The sequence below is a fragment of the Schistocerca americana genome, chromosome 3, assembly GCF_021461395.2.
Source record: "Schistocerca americana isolate TAMUIC-IGC-003095 chromosome 3, iqSchAmer2.1, whole genome shotgun sequence".
Taxonomy (NCBI): Eukaryota; Metazoa; Arthropoda; class Insecta; order Orthoptera; family Acrididae; genus Schistocerca; species Schistocerca americana.
Window position 1 is genome coordinate 242531247 of NC_060121.1, and position 21382 is coordinate 242552628.

Below are 21382 nucleotides of genomic sequence, written 5' to 3' on the forward strand. Positions count from 1 at the left end.
ACTCCTGAAAGAAAGGATATTGCGGAGACATGGCTTAGCCACAGCCTGGGGGGATGTTTCCAGAATGAGATTTTCACTCTGCAGCAGAGTGTGCGCTGATGGTAGCTCAGTTGGTAGAGCACTTGCCCGCGAAAGGCAAAGGTCCCGAGTTCGAGTCTCGGTCGGGCACACAGTTTTAATCTGCCAGGAAGTTTCATATTAGCGCATACTCCGCTGCAGAGTGAAAATCTCATTCTGGATAATTTCTGTTGTCACGGGTGTGACATGTACAAATTTCTCTCAATATTTCAGAGAATTAACGGGTGATGATGATTCATTACATTTTTTGCAGTACAAAAAAATCACATTGCTTAATGAAAGCTGTGTTAGTGTTAAATTAATAACGAAAAAAAAACAAAAAAAACACAGTTCCTTAATAGAGGCCAACAGACAGTTCATCTTCAATTGAAACACACTCTTAGCTCAACATAATACACAATATGGAGAAACAAGACTTGTCATGTTCAAATAAATAAAGGAATGAATACTCAACCAGCTAACTAAAGAAATATACATAGAAATACATACTTAAATAGTCACGAAAGTAATAAAAAAACTATTTCCTTTCATTTGAATCATCAGAGAATTCAGAATTTTAACAACATTCTTTAGTAAAGAAACAACTGAAATGTCATTTTCATTAGCAAGAAAGTGTTTGTTCTCTTTCTCAAATGTTTTTTAAAAAACATAACCTTGATTTCATGGGCGACACACACTGAGTGGCAAACAGCAACAAAATTCTGTCCATTTCCCCTCTCACTCTGTAGCTTGGTGATCAAAAATGTTCCAGCTTTAATTTCCTTAGTTGGATTTATGGTTTCCTGTACTTCATTTTCTGATGTTGCTTGGTTATCTTGAACATTAGACTATTCAGAATCTAAATAAACATCAGAAAATTTCAGCTGTTTCTTGGATTTAGGGATCTCCCGAAAGATTTCATATCTTCTCATTTCACTGCCAGATGTTTCCGCAGCTAAAATATGGCGACTGTCATAGCTTCTAAAATAATGGCTAGAATGCACTTTAGGAATAGAAATGACATCTTCTCAAAGCCTTTACTGCCATTCCTTTGTCTTGTCTACATCACTGCTTGAAACGAAGAGAACATGAATTCCATTCAATTTACCACTTGCATAATCTGAAAATTCCTTTGCAATATTCACCACCACTGTCCGGCTTCTGATTCCTCTCCAAACACTTCTCTTCACTGTTCCCCCTATCCCATCAACAGCCCCTTTGCTGTGTGAAGCGGCAAAGAAGTTCCACTCAATTTCAACTCCCAAACAGGACTTAGTGCAGCAGAGGTAGGACAATGTAAATTCATTTTTAAATTGTGCAGTGCAGTTGTCCAAAAACATATGAACTTATTGTAAATTTCAATTCTGCCATTTTAGATGTTATTTAATTTTTTCAAGAAAGCACCAAATCGCAAATTTGTCATGTGAAAGATAATCACTTGCAATTGCATAAGAAGAAACAGTCTTTACACTATCCCATACACAGCACGTAAATAATGTTTATGGCTCCAATGCACAGCCTGAATTTCATCTTGTGGCATTAAAGAAAAGTTCTCAGCAAAGTCAACTTGCATGACAACAACATTCTTTGTAAGCTCTTTCTTACAAGATTAAAAATATTTGGCTTATTTTTCTCTTATCCAGAAATGCCTTTTAAATGTTGACATCTGGTCCTCTTAACTCTTCAGTGGCTGCTTTCAGTGTTGATGTATTTTCCACCAACTTTGGCACTCATCATTGTCCTTCCACTGCTTCCAGGACAGAATTTTATCTTGATTTTCATCAGTCAACCACATGACAGGTCATGTTTGCACTTTCTGCATTTTCATGTCATACAGTCCTCATTTTCTGCATCACAAGTAAGTTTCTGAAGCAACTCTTTAGTAGAAATAGGAAAATCTGGAACCACATGTGAAATGTTTTCAGTTAGAAATTTAAAATTTGCATGGTATTTGCATACACACACATTATGAGGTGTTTCTGAAACTGGTAGTACATGGCTTGGCCTCAGTTCATAAAATGTTGACTTTCCTAATGGAGTATCAGGGTTTGAATTCTTAAATTCTTAATAGGCCTCACCAACAGTCATAATCATATACCACTTTTGAACATGTTCTCATTTTGCACTTCTGCAGTCTCTAACAGATTTTACATCATGAATACCAGGAGTAGCTCAACTAACATCTTAACAAAAATATTCAACTACTTTATTTCTTGTTTCAGTTGGCAAACTTCTTGAACCTTTTGGGGATATCTTAATATTTCTTTTAATGTCAGCAAGATCCAGGTCCTTAACCAGCTTCCTAGCAACAGCAGTCTGTTTCCTTGGACTGTTTGGAAGTGATTTTTTTGCCTTACATACAGCTTTGCCTAATGTCTGGGAACATTTGTAAACTCCTATTCACTGGTATCGTTTGTTTCTGCCATATTTCTACGTTTCCTTTCTCTACACAACCTTTGTATAGTTTTATTATTCTCTTTCTTTTTTTAGTAGACTGGGTTGGTTCATCAGTAGTTGCTCTCTGTTCTTCATTCTTCTCATTTTGTCTTTTTCTCTCTCCTTTTTTAAGTGTTCATGTTACAGTGGATCTTCCTTCATTTTGTCCTGCAGCTTTCTCATTCTTTCTGTTGGATAAGTCATTATCTAGGAATGCAAGATACATTATTTATATTTATTTTTAATGTCAGTAGACCTGTGTTTATTTGAAATCTCAACAGTATAAGATTTCACAGAAACAGCTTGTTTTAAATTTTATGTATTGGTATTTCATTATACTGGCATATCTTTAAAAATGTGTGCATATTGTCACACCCATGACAAATATTACTGTTACACCTGTGACAACATTCCTGGATAAAATACAGTTATTTCCAAAACTTAATAGGTTTAGGAGTTAATATTTGTTCAAACAAAAAGCAAACTTTCTCTTATTTTTTGTCACAGGTGTGACAGTAATCCTTGTCACTTTCAAAAAGAGAAAAAAAAATTCAAAAGCAAGCTTACCAGAAAAAAATATTCAGTGCAGGATATAAAGGAAACCTATTGTTAAACAGTAAGGTGCTTATTGTTGCATCATCGTTTCACGGACAGCATATCAGTTCAGCCAATATAATGAATCTTTTTGGTGTTTAAGGAGTATAGTCAACTACAATCTTTGGGATGACAATTCATAATGAATATCCTGAATACAATAAAAATGACTTTCAAATCATTAAATTTGATATTTTGTTAGTGTATTACCATGCCTAAGTCATTACTGTGCTGACTTTCAAAAAAATGACCACTTGGCTCATTTCATCCCGAATGAGCCATCTTTGTTCACAGTCAGATATCAATGTTGAAATTTTTACAGTATGTTGCTATCATATAGGTGTACAAACTGTGCAAAAATCATATTTTTATATTCAGTCCCAACTGAGATAACTAACCCAAAAAATTTCAAAAATTCATAAAAAATTAAGGAAATGTTTGTTAAGTGTTCTTGGTCTACATGAGGCTAGTACTGTATGATATCTAACTATAGGAAAAAATAGACTCTCATAAATCACTCCTTGTTTGTTATTTTTGGGCCTAAAAATGTGGATTTTTGAAAATTTGGATACCAAACTTTGGAGGTCATTTTTACTGGTTATTTTTGAATTTTGGGTATTTTGTTTAATAGACAATGTTGTAGAGCTAAAAACAATCATGCCAACTACAATGTTGTAACTTGACCCAGTGCAGAGATATTCAAATTTTCGCTAATGTCTCCAGACTGAAAAATCATCGCGTGCCTACAAATAAAAATGGCCGCCATCCAGTAAAGGTACAAGATAAATTATTTTAAAAAAACTGTTTTGAACTTCTCAAATATAGGGCAATCACATATAAAAAATTAAAATATTTAAAAATGGTCAAGCAACCATCACTGGACAACTTCATATGGATTGACCCAAATATGTGATATAAATGGCCCTATCTTATGACTGCATCGACTTAGAAGTGTATATTTACTGTACCATCAAGGGACTATTGTCCTTACTATATAACAAATTTCAACTTGATACATCCACCCGTTCTTGTGAAAAGGGGTTTTTAACAGTTGGATGGACAAAAAGGCTGACAGACAAAAATGTGATCCTACAAGGGTTCCGTTTTACCAACTGATGTACGGAACCGTAAAACTGGCTACTCTGGCCTACATGAAAATAAAAAGAAAGGTAACAGACTTCTCCCACACAAATCCAAAACTGAAGATTTGGTTGGAATCATCAGACAGTTCTTCTTCAACACACAACATTTTGAGAGTTGTTTGTTCATACAGCGACAAAATTAAACACATGAATAGACTATCCCCGGGCATCCCTACTGAAACAAACAGTGTACAGGACAATTACCGGTTTCTAATACCTTTAAAAAATTTTCTCCACAGGTAACTAGTGCTATAATTTGTATACATATTTTATACAAATCAGCATTAAAAACTACCATTAGCTACACTTAGCAATTTTCACTTCAAAAATTATCTGCATCACACCCATCTGAAAAATACTGGAAAAAGCCACTGTAAGAAAAAGGGATGTTACAGCTTGTAAACTTTTATTATCAATATATTCTATAATACAACAACAAGATCAAATATAATGGTCAGTCTTCGAATTATTAATTGTTCCCCAAAGTTTCTTGAGTATACAACCCATATACAATTAGACTGATAAAGAAAACAGAGTGTCAAATAACTATCTAGAATCTGTGGGGACGCACAGGCTGTTCTGGATTGAACAATTTTGGGTCCTTAAGGAATTCCACTTCTTTCAAGTAGTACGCCATCATACCTGTAAAATATATACCATTAAAAATTATTACACATAATTAAAAACACAAGCTATATTGTTAATGCGCTCTTACAGGTACAGCATTTTTTATTCCAATCTGCTGAACTGAACTTATTAACTTTATGTAAATCACCTTGTTCTTTGAGTCTCATAGTCTACATCTCTGATTTCATTCAGACACTATTCTGTTGTCACTCCCAATTGCCTTTTCATAAAGATAGCTTCATTCTTGATTCCAGTTTTTTTTTTTTTTTGTCGTTTACAACTTTTTTCTGCACATACTTGCCTAATGTATGTTGTATAGCACCCTTGTTTATATGCCATTGATTCTTCATTTTTAAAAACAAAGATGAAATCTACTTCATTAATGTAGCAAATAGTATAGAACTACCGCATGATTGGTACTCACTGTCGTGTTCTAATTAAGTGGGTTCAAAGAACCTTTAAAATAGGCTGTTCCAACATCACCTGCTAAGGATGTTCACAGGCAAGGGCTGGTAGTGTGGGCTACCCACCATCCAGCCACCCTACAGGCATCCGGCATGAGTGACACTTCAGCCACTCCTGGCTACTTGCGCGTGCAGTTTACTATAATCTTGTATACTACAGCCATTTGCCCACCCCTTCCCACTGCCCAACTGCCCTCGAGCAGGCTGTGAGCTGGAACAGCCTGCTCTACACCATAACTCCATAGGCGTAGCTTGTTGATATTCTTGAATATGAGGACTTTCATGTCCCTGGCTATGATTGTGAACATGCCATCATGATTTGCACATGTAAATACTCGTGACATCACAATGCAGAATACAAACTGCATTACTAAACTACACTAATTCTTCTACATCCCACAAACTAAAGTTGTAAGGCAGACCATCCCATGACTTTGTGAAAGAAATTTGCAGATGTCTGGGGTGAATGGAAGCGTCCGATTCCACCCGTCTGCTTTGACCCGTGACGTAAGGCTGTTGTGGTGTGTGACGTCACGACGGCGCGGAATTTAGTTTGTGAGAGTGGCGTGTTTGTAGGTGTCGTTTTGATGCGATCGGTGGTGCTCTCTGGTGGTGTGTTGGGTGATGTTTTTGGTTTAGTTTGCGAGTGTGGCGTCGTGTGTGAATTTTGGTAAATTGCTGTTTTTATGTCTTTGGTAGGTATGGATATGACTGACAGGGTCAACAGTTTTCAGTTGTCTGCTATGATGGGGGACAGAAGTTGTCTCTAATAAAATTTCTTCAACTATTCCGATTTTTGGATGAAGTCTTGAAGTGTTCAGTATGCTGTGAAGAAATGAGGCTTACTTAAAGTTCCAGCATCTCAGACCAGGGACGGCTGTATGTGGAGATGTTTTAAGGATAACAGGTCAAGGGAAGTGTTCGATCCCAATGTGTGGCTGTGAATGTTGGTTTTGGTATAGGGAGATGTTTTTGAGCTATATAGGTCAAGGGAAGTGTTAGGTCTAATTTATGGGATCGTGAGCTGCTGTTGAGCTATATAGGTCAACAGAAGTGTCCGATTCCAGATGATATTGTGTTTAGTGATATTTGGGGAGTTTTGTGATGTCGGTTTTTTTCGTCATTTGCGTGGTTTTGTATGGGGGTAGATGTCTAAATTTGTTTATATTTAGTTTGTCACCACCCAAAAACCCTTTCCTGCACTTGTCCCGTTAGTGTCATTAGGCTTTTTGTGGAACGTGTGTGTTTGCTTTTCGATGTATTTTCGTCCTCATAATGTGTACGTAACGACTTTACATGCGGCATATTGGAATCGTGGTTTATGGTCGTTTCCGCCATATTTGTGATGTCATGGGTCAAAGCAGACGGGCCGGATCGGACGCTTCCGTATTTCCGATGTCTGGGCAGGCATCAGAGGTCACCATGATATTGTCAGTGTCAAATAAATATCTCTAAAATAGTTAAAAATGAAACAATTTTTCTAGTTTTTCTCTTATGAGTGGTATGTTTTATCAACATAAGCTGACTGAGGGTACACTTGCACAAAACAATAACCCAAGGGAAATTTTTGTTAATTGTGTTGGTGTTGCTCACAGACTTATGCTGTATGCACCATCAACCAAAAAGAAGAATTTCCAGTTTTTTCCATATAAGATATGAGGTCATGTATACATAAAAAGAACAGAATTGGCGTTATTAACACTGCATGTGTCACAGCAGTAGTAATTTATCACAGTCTCAAAATTAATCATTGTACAGTCATACGAAGCTGCGTAATATCAACTTTCTGTTGGTCTATTATGAGGTAATTCAGCTAATGAAAGTATCTTCAGGAAGTTTGGAAGTGCAAACGAATTCTGTTATTTAAATAACCAAATACTACAACTAATAGATAATTAAAGCTAATAGTATGTGGTTGATTAGTTGCTGAACGACATGTTCAGTGGAAATGTCTGACTGCTCCAGTGCCATTTTGTGGAATTTGGCAGTTTATAAAAAATAAAACAAAACTGGCTCTGACATTTCCCACATCTCCATTGATCTAGCATCTACATAATTTTTAACTTTCTCACTAATTTTTTTATATTTCTAATATAACATCCAAGCATTTTTATATTTATGGTTGTTCTCAAATAAATGTATAGTGTACTACTTGTAAGAAGAATTGCATATCTCTGTTGTCTTAGTGACTCAAAATTTACTCTTTCCAGGCCATTATGGTTTAATTTTTTTTTTTTTTTTTTTTTCTTGTTTCGCTTTGGAGCCTCATCTTATAGGCTTTTGTGTGTGTGTGTGTGTGTGTGTGTGTGTGTGTGTGTGTGTGTGTGTGTGTGTGTGTGTGTTATACTCGATTCGATAATGGAAATCCTGAGTGGAAAACAACTAAGACAACCTCTAAAAGGTCTTGCACTGGATCTTCCATTGGCACGTGACCCATGTGGTGAGGAGTTCTGAGCATGTGTTATAACAATGAACCAGGCTGTAGATAGAGAGGGAAAGCAATACCACTTTGTGAGATGGGTTATGGGTAGAATGTTTCTTAGTTTTGGGCATCAGTCATGACATATACTGGCTTTCCTGAAACTTAGACACAGCCTTTTATGAAAATCTGGGTATAACTACCAACCAACTGTCCACCCTAATGAATGGCTATCATCAAATTGTTCACACATTGGCAGGATGCGCTACTGAGCACAACATTAATTTCTGCTTCATGTGTTTCATCTGCATACCCACCCCCTCTTCAAATATAGCTTCGCTGAATTACTTAGATGAAAACTGCCCTTAGAATACACCTATAAATCCTGCAATCCTCCCACTCAAACTAAACTCTAACACCCTCTCTGCAGTCTCCCTCTTCCTTTGTTCTATCTTTCCGAACCAATTCTTCTGCTTCACTGTATGCCAAAAGCAATTTCCTGTGCCTGCACCTGGGTGAAGCCACCACATTCTGACCCCTTTCCTTTGCTGCCTCTTTCTCTGAGCCCTCAGCGAAGTTTTGCCCGACAGTTCCTCCCCCTTTAACTCCTCTTCCTGACGTTTGGCTGACATAATGCAGCATTACGAAAATTAAATCAGTATCTGTTACAATATGGTTACTTATGCTTTTCTTGTTAACACTTCAATGAGTTTTCCTTTTGCATAGGTAACTGAATACAAGAGCTGATCTTATTGAAGACTGGGTCAATGCTAATTTCTTTTAATGCTTACTCACATCTAAAAAGGTTATCTGTGAAGAATGTAATATTCTGCTCAGCTGTGGAGAGGTTCACAACCATTACCAGGTTATATAAGTGTCAAATAACATCTCTGTGCCACATATCTGTTCTGTTGTTTTTGAGGAAGTCTCACTGAAAAATCAAATTACGTATTATTATCTGACATCTAATGTACAAGTGACAGCACTATCTAGAAATGTCTAAAAACAATTATGATCATTTTAGGGAGTACTAGTTCACATACAGATACTCTTGAGAAATCTAACTATTACAGAGTTTGAGCTTACCCTTAGTTTTCACATATTGTTACCAAATGTTAATCATTCATCAGTCACAACTCGACTGAGGGTGTCAACCTTGCACTTTGTGAACCCATCAATAAGAAAACAATACGAATATACTGATAAAATATACAAGATTATTGCATAGTTTAGTACATGGGCAAAAGGTGTTTTATGGTTCTCATTAAAAGTGATAGTTACTTAAACCAACTGCGTTAGTCTTAACATCACCATATGGGTTAACATATACTTCAATCATTCCCATTATGTGACATCAGTGAAAATAAAAGAATCACTGATACAGACATAGCCATATCCAGTATCTCGAAATTTTGTCTTGACTTTTCTGGGCACATGCACTGTACGTCAGGATATGACAAACATTTTCAGTGCCAATGCTGGAAAATTGTCCTATATGTTGGGTAACTAACAACTTAGAGTGTATGTTTCTCTTTTGATTAGTACTGCAATTGTGTATTTCTTGTCTCTTACTAAAGGTTCCCCAGTTTTGTTTAAAATAAGCAGCTCAGCTGACGACTGTCATTAGTTCTAACTATAAATGAAGATATGTGCAATTTCTTCACGGTTAGGGGGATACAATTCCAACCACAATCCATAACTTATGTGGCTGTGGAAGAGTGCACAGTATACTGTTGGGTAAATGTTACATACTGGACCAGCTTTGAATTTTTCGATATGGCACAAACATTAGGCTGCTCTAACAGTCAATTTGTTACGACAACATTTACCTGGTTTGTACATTCGTTGTCTTCCCAAACTTTCAACCAAATTTACAACTTTCACCTAATCTAGATCTCCAGCTCTGTTACAGATCAGTCTGTCACCACAATCAAGATTTCAGGGGATGGGAGAGTGGCAGGACATGATGACCGTGTTATACCATACTATTTGTGAAAAAAAGAGGTTTCACATCTACAATGCTTTAATTAATGCTGTGCTTCCGATTATTCAGCGGAGTTTCTGTTTACATTTAATGCACAATGATGTATATAAAACTGAAACAACAACTCGTCTGAACATCTGGAAGCATGCCATTAATCACACCACGAAAACCTGAGCGATTGAAATCCTTTCTATTGAACATGTGAACTCCAGTGCTGCTATGGTCTCAGATCGACTGCATGGGTACGAATTTTTCTTTATTTAATTAGCAGGACAAAGTAATTATTTACTGATCTGGATTACCAATATTGGTCCTTATGCGATGATAAATTCGTTGTCAATCATTAATTACATAGAAAAATACACAAATATCACACTTCAATTGGATGCTTACCTGCATCTCGGGCTTTCTTTATTTCTGCTTCTACCTTCGCTTGTTGGTTTGAGCAGAGTCGCGTGATGTGTCTGCCATAAACGCGTCCTGTGTATGGTGATATAAACTGGGACAACAATTTCACGTTCTTGTAATTAGGTCTAATGTTATATTTGCACAAAACGCACAGCGTTTTGTCACGTTTATAAGGGTTCTCCATATTCGAATCCGGCTGAAAATAAAAACTACTACTACAATTTGAAATTCCATACATACTGCTGTTTGTTAACGTCACTACTTCCCTTAAACATACCATGTCCTTTTGTCTTGCAGCTACCAGGTCATCAGGTGCATCGTAGGTACTTTCGAAGTAGCATCTTGATGGTACTGTTTGTATTTTATACATATCTAACAACCGTTTCCACCCTGCAACAGGGCAACATTTTCTTAAATATTAAGACATTAATAAAAATTACTCAGGACCATGTCACCAGTACTTCTCGGGAGTATTACCACGCCACGGTGAACACATCTCTCACAGTTCACGTTCACCCGACCACCGGCAAGCTGCTACTGTAATGTACTGTAAACTGTTACTGTAGCACTGTTTTGTTTTCCGCTCTCTCGTTTATATCGATTTCATGCTACGACTGAAAACATCGATACTAGAACGGCTCCTACCATAGCTACTCTACGCAACTTCCAAGCCAGAGGGATGTCTCGTGATAGTAAGCATTAGATTAGATCTACTTTCATTCCAATTGATCCGTAGTGAGGAGGTCCTCCAGGATGTGGAACATGTCAGAAAAACAACAATACAAGACAAATATTTACAACTAAAACAAATAAGCTAATGTACCATACCAAAAGTCCCAAGTGGAATGATCGTCATTTTTTAATGGACACTATATGAAAGAATCATTTTACAAATACTAATGCACTGAATTTAAAATAAAAAAGTTTTTGATTTATTTATAAGGTAATAAACATATAAAACAACTACTATAATACTTATTTACAATAAACACATTACTGCAGTGAAATGGTGCAGAAGTTAGAGTGTAGTTACACACACGTTTACAATGAACACATTACTGGACTGAAATTGTGTAGAGTGATATTGTACTTCTTGCCAGCAGCCATAAAAAGCTTAACAACCAAATTCATCAATGGAGTAGAAGGAGTTGGCCACCAATAAATCCTTTAGGCTTCTCTTAAAGTGAATTTCATTGGTTGTTAAGCTTTTTATGGCTGCTGGCAAGTTATTGAAAATGTGTGATCCTGAATAACGAACACCTTTTTGTACAAGATTAAGTGACTTTAAATCCTTGTGAAGATTATTCTTATTTCTAGTATTGATTCCATGAATTGAGCTGTTGGTTTGAAATAGTGATATATTGTTGTTGGTTGTTATGGCGTTTAGGACTAGTGTACATGAGTGATTTTCGTCACCATGACACTGTCAAGTCACATCATAAAAGTGGAGCTCGCTCAGTAAACGAGGGTGTAGAATAATAACCGCTGTCAGTCACAATAGAAGGTTATTTTATGTAACAGACGACCAGTTTCGAGTTTGTGCCCGTCTTCAGGTGGCCACTAAACTGTTATTGAAATCCATATGGATTTTGAAGAGATGGTCATTACTGGCGAATTTATGAGATGTAAAAGAAAACCGTAAAAATGACTAGGGGTACACCCTCTTTGGAGCGACAGGCTTATGAGAGTTCAATTTTACGCAATGTTTCATAAATTTCGACAACATCAAATGAATTTTTTCTATTTTCGAATGTATGTTGAAACTTTTGATGGGTTACTTTGCAATATACCTGCATTAACATACAAAATTACGAATATGGAATTGTCTGTCCCAGTTGAACACAAGTTGTCCCATGCACTTGAAAATATTATTCAACTGATCTCTTCCCATTACTTAATTTTCAAATTTATGTCCGAATAATCTTTCAAATTTATGTTGAAGAATATTGGTCTTTCTTCCACCTCTATAGGAGTAATATTACCCACATCATCATACACAGTCAAGTTGTGTGGAGACTTTGATATCATGTTTGGTTGTCACTCTGTCGGTAATCGAAAATCAAATGGGAAGCAGAGAATCCACAGAGAGTGACAATTTTTCACTCGTGCGTACATGGCTATCAAAACCTAGTGGTGCACTGACAGAATTGTCATGGGCTTCTTTGTGGGTCGGCAGGTAAAAATGTCACCTGACTGTCATGTCAAACATGCACGCATCTACATATATGTCTACTGATTGACAAAGTAGTCATGCTGACAAAAGTCACCTGTGAGCGCTTATACTTTTCTTACTGTGACTGTTTAATTACTCTTGCCCATGTCTACAGATATCAATGTAGGTGCATGCAACTTATGACATGACAGTAGGATGACACTTTTGTCTGCCAATGCATGAACAAGCCCATGACTAAACGATTACCATGTTGCTAGGTTTTTATTGCTGCACACACACACACACACACACAGGTAACAGACTCATCACTCTGCATGTATTCTCTGCTCCCTATCTGTTTTCTGAGAATAACAAAATGACACACAATCATGGTATCACCATCTTTGCACAACATGGCTGTGCACAAAGCCAATATTGATAATGCTATTTATTTATTTACATTTTGTGGCCTTCATTGGACCACTCTAGCCAACTTTATACAAAGAATTTTTTGGTTTCCTGTCAGTCCAGTACTTCTTTATTCTCTCGGATCTCATCCTTCTTTCTTCATCGGTAATCATCCTTCCTAATGTCTGTTTGTTGATTCTCGTTTGCAGTCTGGTTTGTTTGTCTGTGAGTTTCCTGATTTTGTCAGTTTTGTTTCTTAGGTCTTCCAATGTAATCTGTAGCTCATCCATATCTTCCTTGATTTCTGTAATCCACTTAATGTTGCATTTACTATTCTGCAATTTTTGTATTATTCTACTGATGATCCTGTTCTCTGGTGTTCTGACTAGATGTCCAAAAAATGAAATGTGTTTCCTGCTATTGTACTCATTACTGGTTCTATTTCCTTGTAGACTGTTTCATTTGTAGCTACTCTTCAGTGTCCATCTTTCTGCTATGATTTGATGATGCACGTTCTGATGATTGTTCTCTCTGTTTGGATTATTTTGTCTATTTCTGCAGTGTTAGTTGATTTGAAGATGATTTCGTTTGCGTATGTTATTTCTGGTTGAGTGGCTGTTTTGTTATGTTTTAATTTTGTTGTGATTGACAGGCTCTTTTTGTTGTAGGTGTTCTTGGTGATATATTGTGTTCTAGTCAATTTGTTTATTATGTTATGCCATGTTGGCTTGACATTGAGGTTATATGTTATGATTTCTCCCAGATATTTAAATGTATCTACAATTTTCAATTCTTGGTTTCATATGGCATTTTTGTTTATAAGTTGTGGGTCAGTTAACATGGTGACTGTTTTTTCAAAGGATATTCCAAGACCAATTTTCTGTGCTCTTTCCTGTAGCGAGATAATTTGTTGTTTGGTTTCCTGAATACTGTTGGACAAAAGAGCAAGGTCATCAGCAAATCCTAGACAATTTAAACTTATATTGTCTTTGGGTCTTCCAATTTGGATGTTCTTATTATTACGGAAGAAGTGAAATAAACCAATATTGTTCAACAAAAATTTGAAGTTTTATTCAGACATAAATTTGAGAATGAAAGGATGTGTCAAAAGCAGTTCAATAATATTTCCAGTTGCTTGGGACAGCTTATGTTCAACTGGGACAGACAATCTCATGTTTGTATTTTTGCATGTTGATGCATGTAAACAATTCGAAATAGTTCACCAAAACTTTCAACACTCGTTCGAAAATATTGAAAAATTTCTTTTGATGTTGTCGAAATTTGTGAAAACTTGTGTGAAACGATAATGATGGAAGCTGAAGAAATGAACTAAAATCAATGCCCTGGTCAGGACTCGAACCCAGGTCTTCTGGCTTACTTTTTTAACTCATTTTGCTTGTAAGTGTGCATTGCATTTGTTCACAGCGGATGTCTCATGACACCCATTTGATCCATCCATTCAGTTTTTTGTTACAGAGAGCAGCTAACCCTCTGTCCAGACATGCTGAACTACCATGCCAGCTGTTTACTAGGCAGAAATGCTGACCATTATCACCACAGCACTTTGATCAGCATTGCTGAATATTGTATCCAAGCACCCAATACAAACTTCAATTCATATCTTCAGCTTATTTTCCCCCTACATTGTCTGAACCCTAATTGGTCATGAAAAGTGGGTGCTAAACACCCGGCGGAAACCTATAATGAGTATGTATCACAAAGAAGCTATTTTTTTTCTTTCTTTGGTGTATAAGGTAAAGGTTTTGTCTTCTTAAAATTAGTCACCATAGTGATTGGGATAGAAAACTTGGGAGGTGTATGTGTATCAGATGATGGAAGTACATTTCCTGCTTTGGACTATTAACAGCATTGCATTCTACAGCTAATATATCAGAAATCACACTGTTTTAACATTGCAGCATGTTTCAGTGCAGAACTGTGCAGATTTAGGAGTGTGTTTTTATGTTCTACGATCATTTCCCTCTTTCCAATGTATTCTTGGTATGCACACCAAGCATTAAAACAATACTAAAGAATTGATAGCACAAGTGATTTACGTAAACTGTTGCAAATTCCTTCCATCTGAAGCACCATTATGCGTAAATCACACATTTCTTCTTCTCCTTAAGTGTCCATTATATCACCACAATACTCTCAAATTTATCAGGCTCATATCTACTATACACAAATAAGGAGTTCTAACCCCTGCAGCATGCATGCGTCTAAAGACAGTGTGTGTACTTAAATGGGTGATGTGAGTAAGGTTAATACAAAACAGTCCTCACAGAATACCAGTCTATATCACTAATGTCGGTTGGTTGTGCAAGTTTTGAACATGTGTTGCACTCTTTCCTAAAGTAAAATAACGAAGTGTATCAATTACGTGGAACTTATCTCATTCTGTACCTTCACGGGACATCGCATGTAGTGTGTATAGTGCACTTTTCTGGTCAGTTCCACATTAAATCAGAGACTGTGTTGCAGGGAAGACTGGTTAAAGGCAGAGGAACAGTTACAAGATGCATAGAGAGACCATCTAGACTCTCGAGTTTTGCTCAGGATCCTTAGGCAACAGGATCAATGAAGGGGCACCTCGTTTCGAAATACTTGTAGAGGGCAATGTGCTCCTATAGATGTGATTCGTTTGTTAGGGTTGTAATCATCAAAGGTGTTGGTGAGATCTTTCAGTTTCTGACTTTCTCCTATGGATAAGAGAATACTTTGTGATTCCCATGTACACAGGGAAAGATGGCCAATCTTAATAAAATCTTACCGAATTTGTAAAGTGTTTCGACTAAGGAACATAGTTTTTGCATCTTCTCTCTGCTGCTGACTATTTCCCACACTGCTAAAGAGTTTTTATGTCATCATTCGCAATATGTCCACATATATATGTAGCAGTCTCAAAGTAATGGAGGGAGTGGTTTAGCAATGATTCATAAATTGCGAACCATGCTGCATTGCCATTGGCTGATAGCATCACAAGATCGACCTGATGAGATGTTTTTGTTCGTATGACAAATCGTCAGGAACAGTAATTTGGAACTCAAGTAATCTGGTAAAATGCGTTGTAATTATGGAAAACCTGTAAAAGTTGCAGAAAATGATTAAAAATATGTAAAATTGAGGAAAACTCGAAAAAAGTTTGTTACTGATCTCCGACCTTGGCAGTTTGCTCATCCATCTTTGACAACAGTATTGTAGGCCAAGTTCATACTTTTACTCAATTGGATGTTACGAATTAACGAGGAGGGTAGGGTTGCGAATTGTAGCTTGCTGCCAGGTGTAAAAGGGACTGTTTTTTTCCAACAAGTGAATACATAGTATGAAAGCCGCAGTTCTGTATCGATATGTGTAAGTCTGGAATGTATGTAATACGCATATGCATGACAATTTGCTTACTAGACTTCCACAGACACTAACTTTGAATGCTCGGTGACTAAGAGAGCAAGCAGGCTACAGGAGGCTTCTGGGGTGGTCAGCAACAGTGTATTGAATAGTGAACACCCACTGGTCACCGCACCCACCCCTATGGTGAGCTCAGCCCCCTGAACTGCCTCTTCCCACCGTGAGATGTAGCTGAGGACAGAAGCATGCTGTTGGCTGTTCTTCTCCCAGAGACCTATCTTTGCCTCGTCCGTGGCGAGTAGTCGAGTATTTCACTTTTCAATTTTGTTCCAAGCGTCAGCACTTCCTAGAGATACATTTGATTTCTGCAGACCTGAAATAGTACATCATTGTCAATCCAACACCGACCAATGCAGAGCATCGCCATAGATGGATCAGAACCAATGCCAGGATGTACTGAAAATCAAATGTCGTGTGGCTAAGGCCTCCCGGACGGTAGACCGTTCGCCTGGTGCAGGTCTTTCGATTTGACGCCACTTCGGCGACCTGCGCGTCGATGGGGATGAAATGATGATGATTGGGACAACACAACACCCAGTCCCTGAGCGGAGAAAATCTCCGACCCAGCCGGGAATCGAACCCAGAATCTTAAGATTGACATTCCGTCACGCTGACCACTCAGCTACTGGGGCCGGACAGGATGTACTCATAGCATAATAGCCGGCCAAAATGGCCGTGCGGTTAAAGGCGCTGCAGTCTGGAACCGCAAGACCGCTACGGTCGCAGGTTCGAATCCTGCCTCGGGCATGGATGTTTGTGATGTCCTTAGGTTAGTTAGGTTTAACTAGTTCTAAGTTCTAGGGGACTAATGACCTCAGCAGTTGAGTCCCATAGTGCTCAGAGCCATTTGAACCATAGCATAATATAGTCGTCGCTGTTTTTCCTTTAATTGCCCTCTTATAAGAGGATTACATTTCAGCTCTTCTAAGACACGCTGGTACCATTCACAAGAAAATCACGTCTATCCATCCTGAAACGTTCGTTCAATATTGGTTACTACTTTGCTGTTTGGTCCTACTAACTTTGCATTATTGGCGAAGTCTTCTACTTGCAATAGTGTGTGGAACTTGTTAGCTGAATGGGTGTTTAAGGACTGTTGGATGGTGTTAACTGCTTATTTTGTAGTATAGTCAATGCAAGATTCAATCTTCTCTGTTCAGTATTGATTGTAAAAAGCATAAGTTGATACCACAAGGGTGAGTTTACACTTATTTAGCAGGAAATTTCATTGATTTTATTTCTATATTCACTATCTGTACTGTCACTGTATTTGTTTTTGAAAGTGTAAGACAACACTCTTTACACATTGTGAGGTGCCGTCTGTCTGTACAACATTTCTGTCTGTACAACATTCGTCGCAGTGAGCATAAGGATCACCCTTGCAGAATACGCAATTGTATTACTTCACACAGCAAATGGAAGTTTGTGTTTATTCAGTCACTTTTTTAAATAAATGAGCTGACATTACAGCAGCTGAGTTGTAAAGAATGGCAATACTTCAGGCAGATATACAGTGTCAGGTTACCTTCCATTTGGAAAGCGGTTGCACTCAGTGACTGTTATATTGACTTGTAAATTATAGATTGCAGCACTCACTCATCCTTGCTTAAATTTTATTATGCAGATCTAGATTTCAGCTAGAAGCTAGCCATTCTCAATCCACTATTATTTTCGCTCAAAGCATGTAAGTACGTGAGTATTCAATGAACTGTGGGTGAAACCCAATCAACAAGGACTTGCATGCTTTGAGCGAAAATAATAGTGGATTGAGAATGGCTAGCTTCTAGCTGAAATCTAGATCTGCATAATAAAATTTAAGCATGGACGACTGATTGCCGCAATCTATAATTTAAGAGGTGTACAGTGTGTTACTCTATGACCCCACAAGGAGCAAGTGATCTGTATAAAATTCCTCCATCATCTATTCCTCTGCTGTCTGTACAACAGGAATCTCATCCTTCCACAGTGTATGAGAACATAAAAATACACACACACACACACACACACACACACACACACACATATACACACACAAAGCTGTTATGCGGTACAGTGAAGCATCTGAAACCTCTATCACACAGCCTTCAGATAGTTATCTGAAGAAGCAGAATAAATGCAAGCAATGACGGGTTATAACCACATGCAGTGGCAGAGGCTAGTGAGTGCAGGCACCGTTCTCCACCTGTCAGGGCAGAGCGGGCAGACTGGCGCACAACGAAACGACTAGTAAACAAAGATATGTTTGGATCTCATTTGCGTGAGCTGTATTATTTCAATGTTTTTCCTACATGAGACTGATTTTACTTAGCCAAGGATTACTTTTAGACAGTGACTGCGCATAGACAATGTTCGAAAGCACACTGCTGTTGACCGTTCAGTTCTTCATCCGTGATGAATAGTCAAATATTTCGCTATTGTTCCAGGTGTTAGTCTTTCCGAGAAATACGTTTAACAGCTTGCAGGAAGCGTTCTATTAAGTCTTATCTGCGACTCATTTCTGCAGACAGGAAACAGTATATCACTGTCGGCAGATGCTTCTCTTTCTATACCATCAGCGACAGGTTAAAACAGGCCTGGAAAACTGGTATCCCTACCTACAGGGGAATAAGAGGGAGGGAGGAGGGGAAATAAGAGGAGAGGTAAGACTGGTTCTGAGGTGCTTAGTCTGCATCCACACACTGAGGTGAATACGTATGCAGCTGCCGCAACTGTCTCCTAGCGTGATCTTTTTGGGGTCAGTTTTTGTGGTAGTTGTGTTATTACAATGATTTTTCTCAATTCCCAGTGCATGTGTTGCATTATGATCCATTGTTTACGAGTGGTGGTTTTTTCACAACAATTTTGATGTATAATTAGAGCAGTGAAGCATCTTCCGTCAATTGTGGTACGTAGTATGTATTGGCCTTCCTACACTACAGTGATAGTTTGCTGCCTCATCCTTTGTTAACCATGTATCTCGGTACAAATTCCTCAGCAGCTATAGACTTGCAGATCGGTAGGAGCGAATTCTTCCTACACTTTGGTGATAGTTTGCTGTCATATTCCTTCTTACCGTGTCTCTGTGTGCAAGTTATCAGCAGCTATTTCACTTGTAGATCGGTAGGATGTATTTCTTACAACAACGGCTGTAGGACAGTTCCCCGCCAATTTCGACTTAAATAGTGGAGTAGGGCCTACAGCAAGGTGAAAGATACAGATACGGTATCGGAAAGGGGAACAAAACCTGTATCAAGCTTTCTCAAAAAAATGGCTCTGAGCACTATGGGACTCAACAGCTGCGGTCATCAGTCCCCTAGAACTTAACTACTTAAACCTAACTAACCTAAGGACATCACACACATCCATGCCCGAGGCAGGATTCGAACCTGCGACCATAGCAGAAGCTTTCTCAGTAGAGCCCCTTACACCAAGACGAGCACCTCATTTCATTCACTCTCGGGTAGTGGAATAGGACGAAGTTGTCTCCTGCACTATGGATTGGCTAGCCATTTCAAAATCATGAACACCTCCAGCACAGGCAATAGTCTATATGAGTCTCGAATGTATCACCAGTCCATCCTGCGGCATCACAAATTATTTGGTGACAAGCATTCCCCCCTACGCTCAACCATTATCGCCTCCTTCCATTCCTCATGTAGAGGCTAGGGACGCAGTCCTCAATTCTCTGCGTACTTTTTAAACTCCTCTCTGTACGCCACCAACATCTTGTCAACTGAACACATTTCCAAGCAATTTAATTAATGCTCAAATAAATTAACAATATATTGCTCGAATTTACCGCTCACTTCGTTACATGAGATCCGTTTCTGCACGAGAGCATTTTTCAACCGTTTCGACAATTTTAAGCAGTTGTGTTTATTTGAATTTCGAGCAGTGAGGCTGTAGGATAATCGTCAGTTCAGTTTTCCAACCAAAATTTAGGAAATTCCTCCAGCAGGATAATACACACATAAATAAATGAACAAAGTTCCCAAAACAGTACCATACGTCCTTCCTCTCCAGCAGCTCAGCACAGAATGAGTCTTTTGCCCGCCAATTCGCAATGGAGGGCATGATAAGAAAAGCCCTGTTCCCGCAAGCTAATTAAATAAAGATTAAGCAAACATAATTTGACAAATAAACAGTACAGTGGAACCTCACTTAACGAGCACCTCCTATAACGAGCAATTCACATAACGAGAAAAATGGTAAATAAATAACTCGCTTAGCGAGCGATGCTTTGCATAAGGAGTGACGACGATTTTGTGTGACGTCACCAGCCGTTTGCGCGCGGCGGGGAAGACGTTCGACAGTATGAACACCTTTCACTGTCGGCGGCGGCATATGAACAATGCCTTTAGTACGTACTGCAGTCTTGGTTTAGTGCTCTTCCTGCTACCATCTTAGCGCAGCTTATGATCACACATTTTTCTAATCTTGTGTTCACAGCGTTTTTAGTGTGCAAATTTTAATAATCTTCGTAGAAATGTCCCCGAAGATAAAGCCGTAAGAAGACGGCCATTTGAGGAAGAAAATGACCTTAGAAATGAAACGTAAAATCATTGAAAACCGCGATACAATAGGTCTACATCAACTATTTGCACTATCCTCAAAACCAAGGACAAGATTAAGGAGATAGATGCCTCAAAGGGAGTGACATGGATATCAAAACAATGGTTTCGTATTCTGGACGATGTCCAAAGGTTGCTTCCTATATGGATAAATGAAAAGTAGTTTCAGGGCGACGCTATTAACGAGAACATCATTTGTGAGACGGCGGGAATGATTTTCGCCGACCTCGTTAAAAAGACGCCAGCATCATCAGCGGCCTAAGAAGTGTTTAAGGGAAGCCGTGAGTAGTTCGAGAAACTTAAGAGAAGAACCGGCAGCCACATAGTTGTGAGGCACGGCGAAGCAGCCAGCTCCAACACAAAGGCAGCAGAGAACTTCATCAGCAACTTCAAGATGCTCGTAGACTTTGAGGGTTATCTGCCGCAACAGGTTTTTAATTGTGACAAAATGGGTCTGTTCTGGATAAAGCTGCCAAAGCGTATCTTTGTAACAGCAGAGAAAACTGCAATGCCTGGCCACAAGCCAATAAAAAACCGTATCAAACTGCTATCCTGTGACAATGCAAGTGCCGATTTGAAAATTTAACCGCTGTTTGTTTACCGTTCAGAAAATCCACGGGCCTTCAGGAAGTGTAAACCCCAGAAGAGGAGGTTAAATATTATGTCGAGGTTCAACAACAAGGCTTAGGTGACACATGATCTTTTTGTGATTAGATCAAATCAGTTTTTGGTC

At 38.3% G+C, this 21382-nt stretch overlaps 1 protein-coding gene across 1 annotated transcript; it reads right to left on the reverse strand.

The window, feature by feature from the left end:
• Nucleotides 1-4618: 4618 nt before the first annotated feature.
• LOC124606747 (28S ribosomal protein S18c, mitochondrial) lies at nucleotides 4619-10755 on the reverse strand. Its single transcript, XM_047138784.1, has 4 exons — nucleotides 10609-10755; nucleotides 10409-10521; nucleotides 10117-10327; nucleotides 4619-4871 (listed from the first exon to the last, which is right to left on the reverse strand). Exons 1-4 carry the CDS (start codon nucleotides 10625-10627, stop codon nucleotides 4780-4782), a joined length of 435 nt encoding a protein of 144 aa, XP_046994740.1. The 5' UTR covers nucleotides 10628-10755; the 3' UTR covers nucleotides 4619-4779.
• Between the last annotated feature and the right edge of the window lie 10627 nt (nucleotides 10756-21382).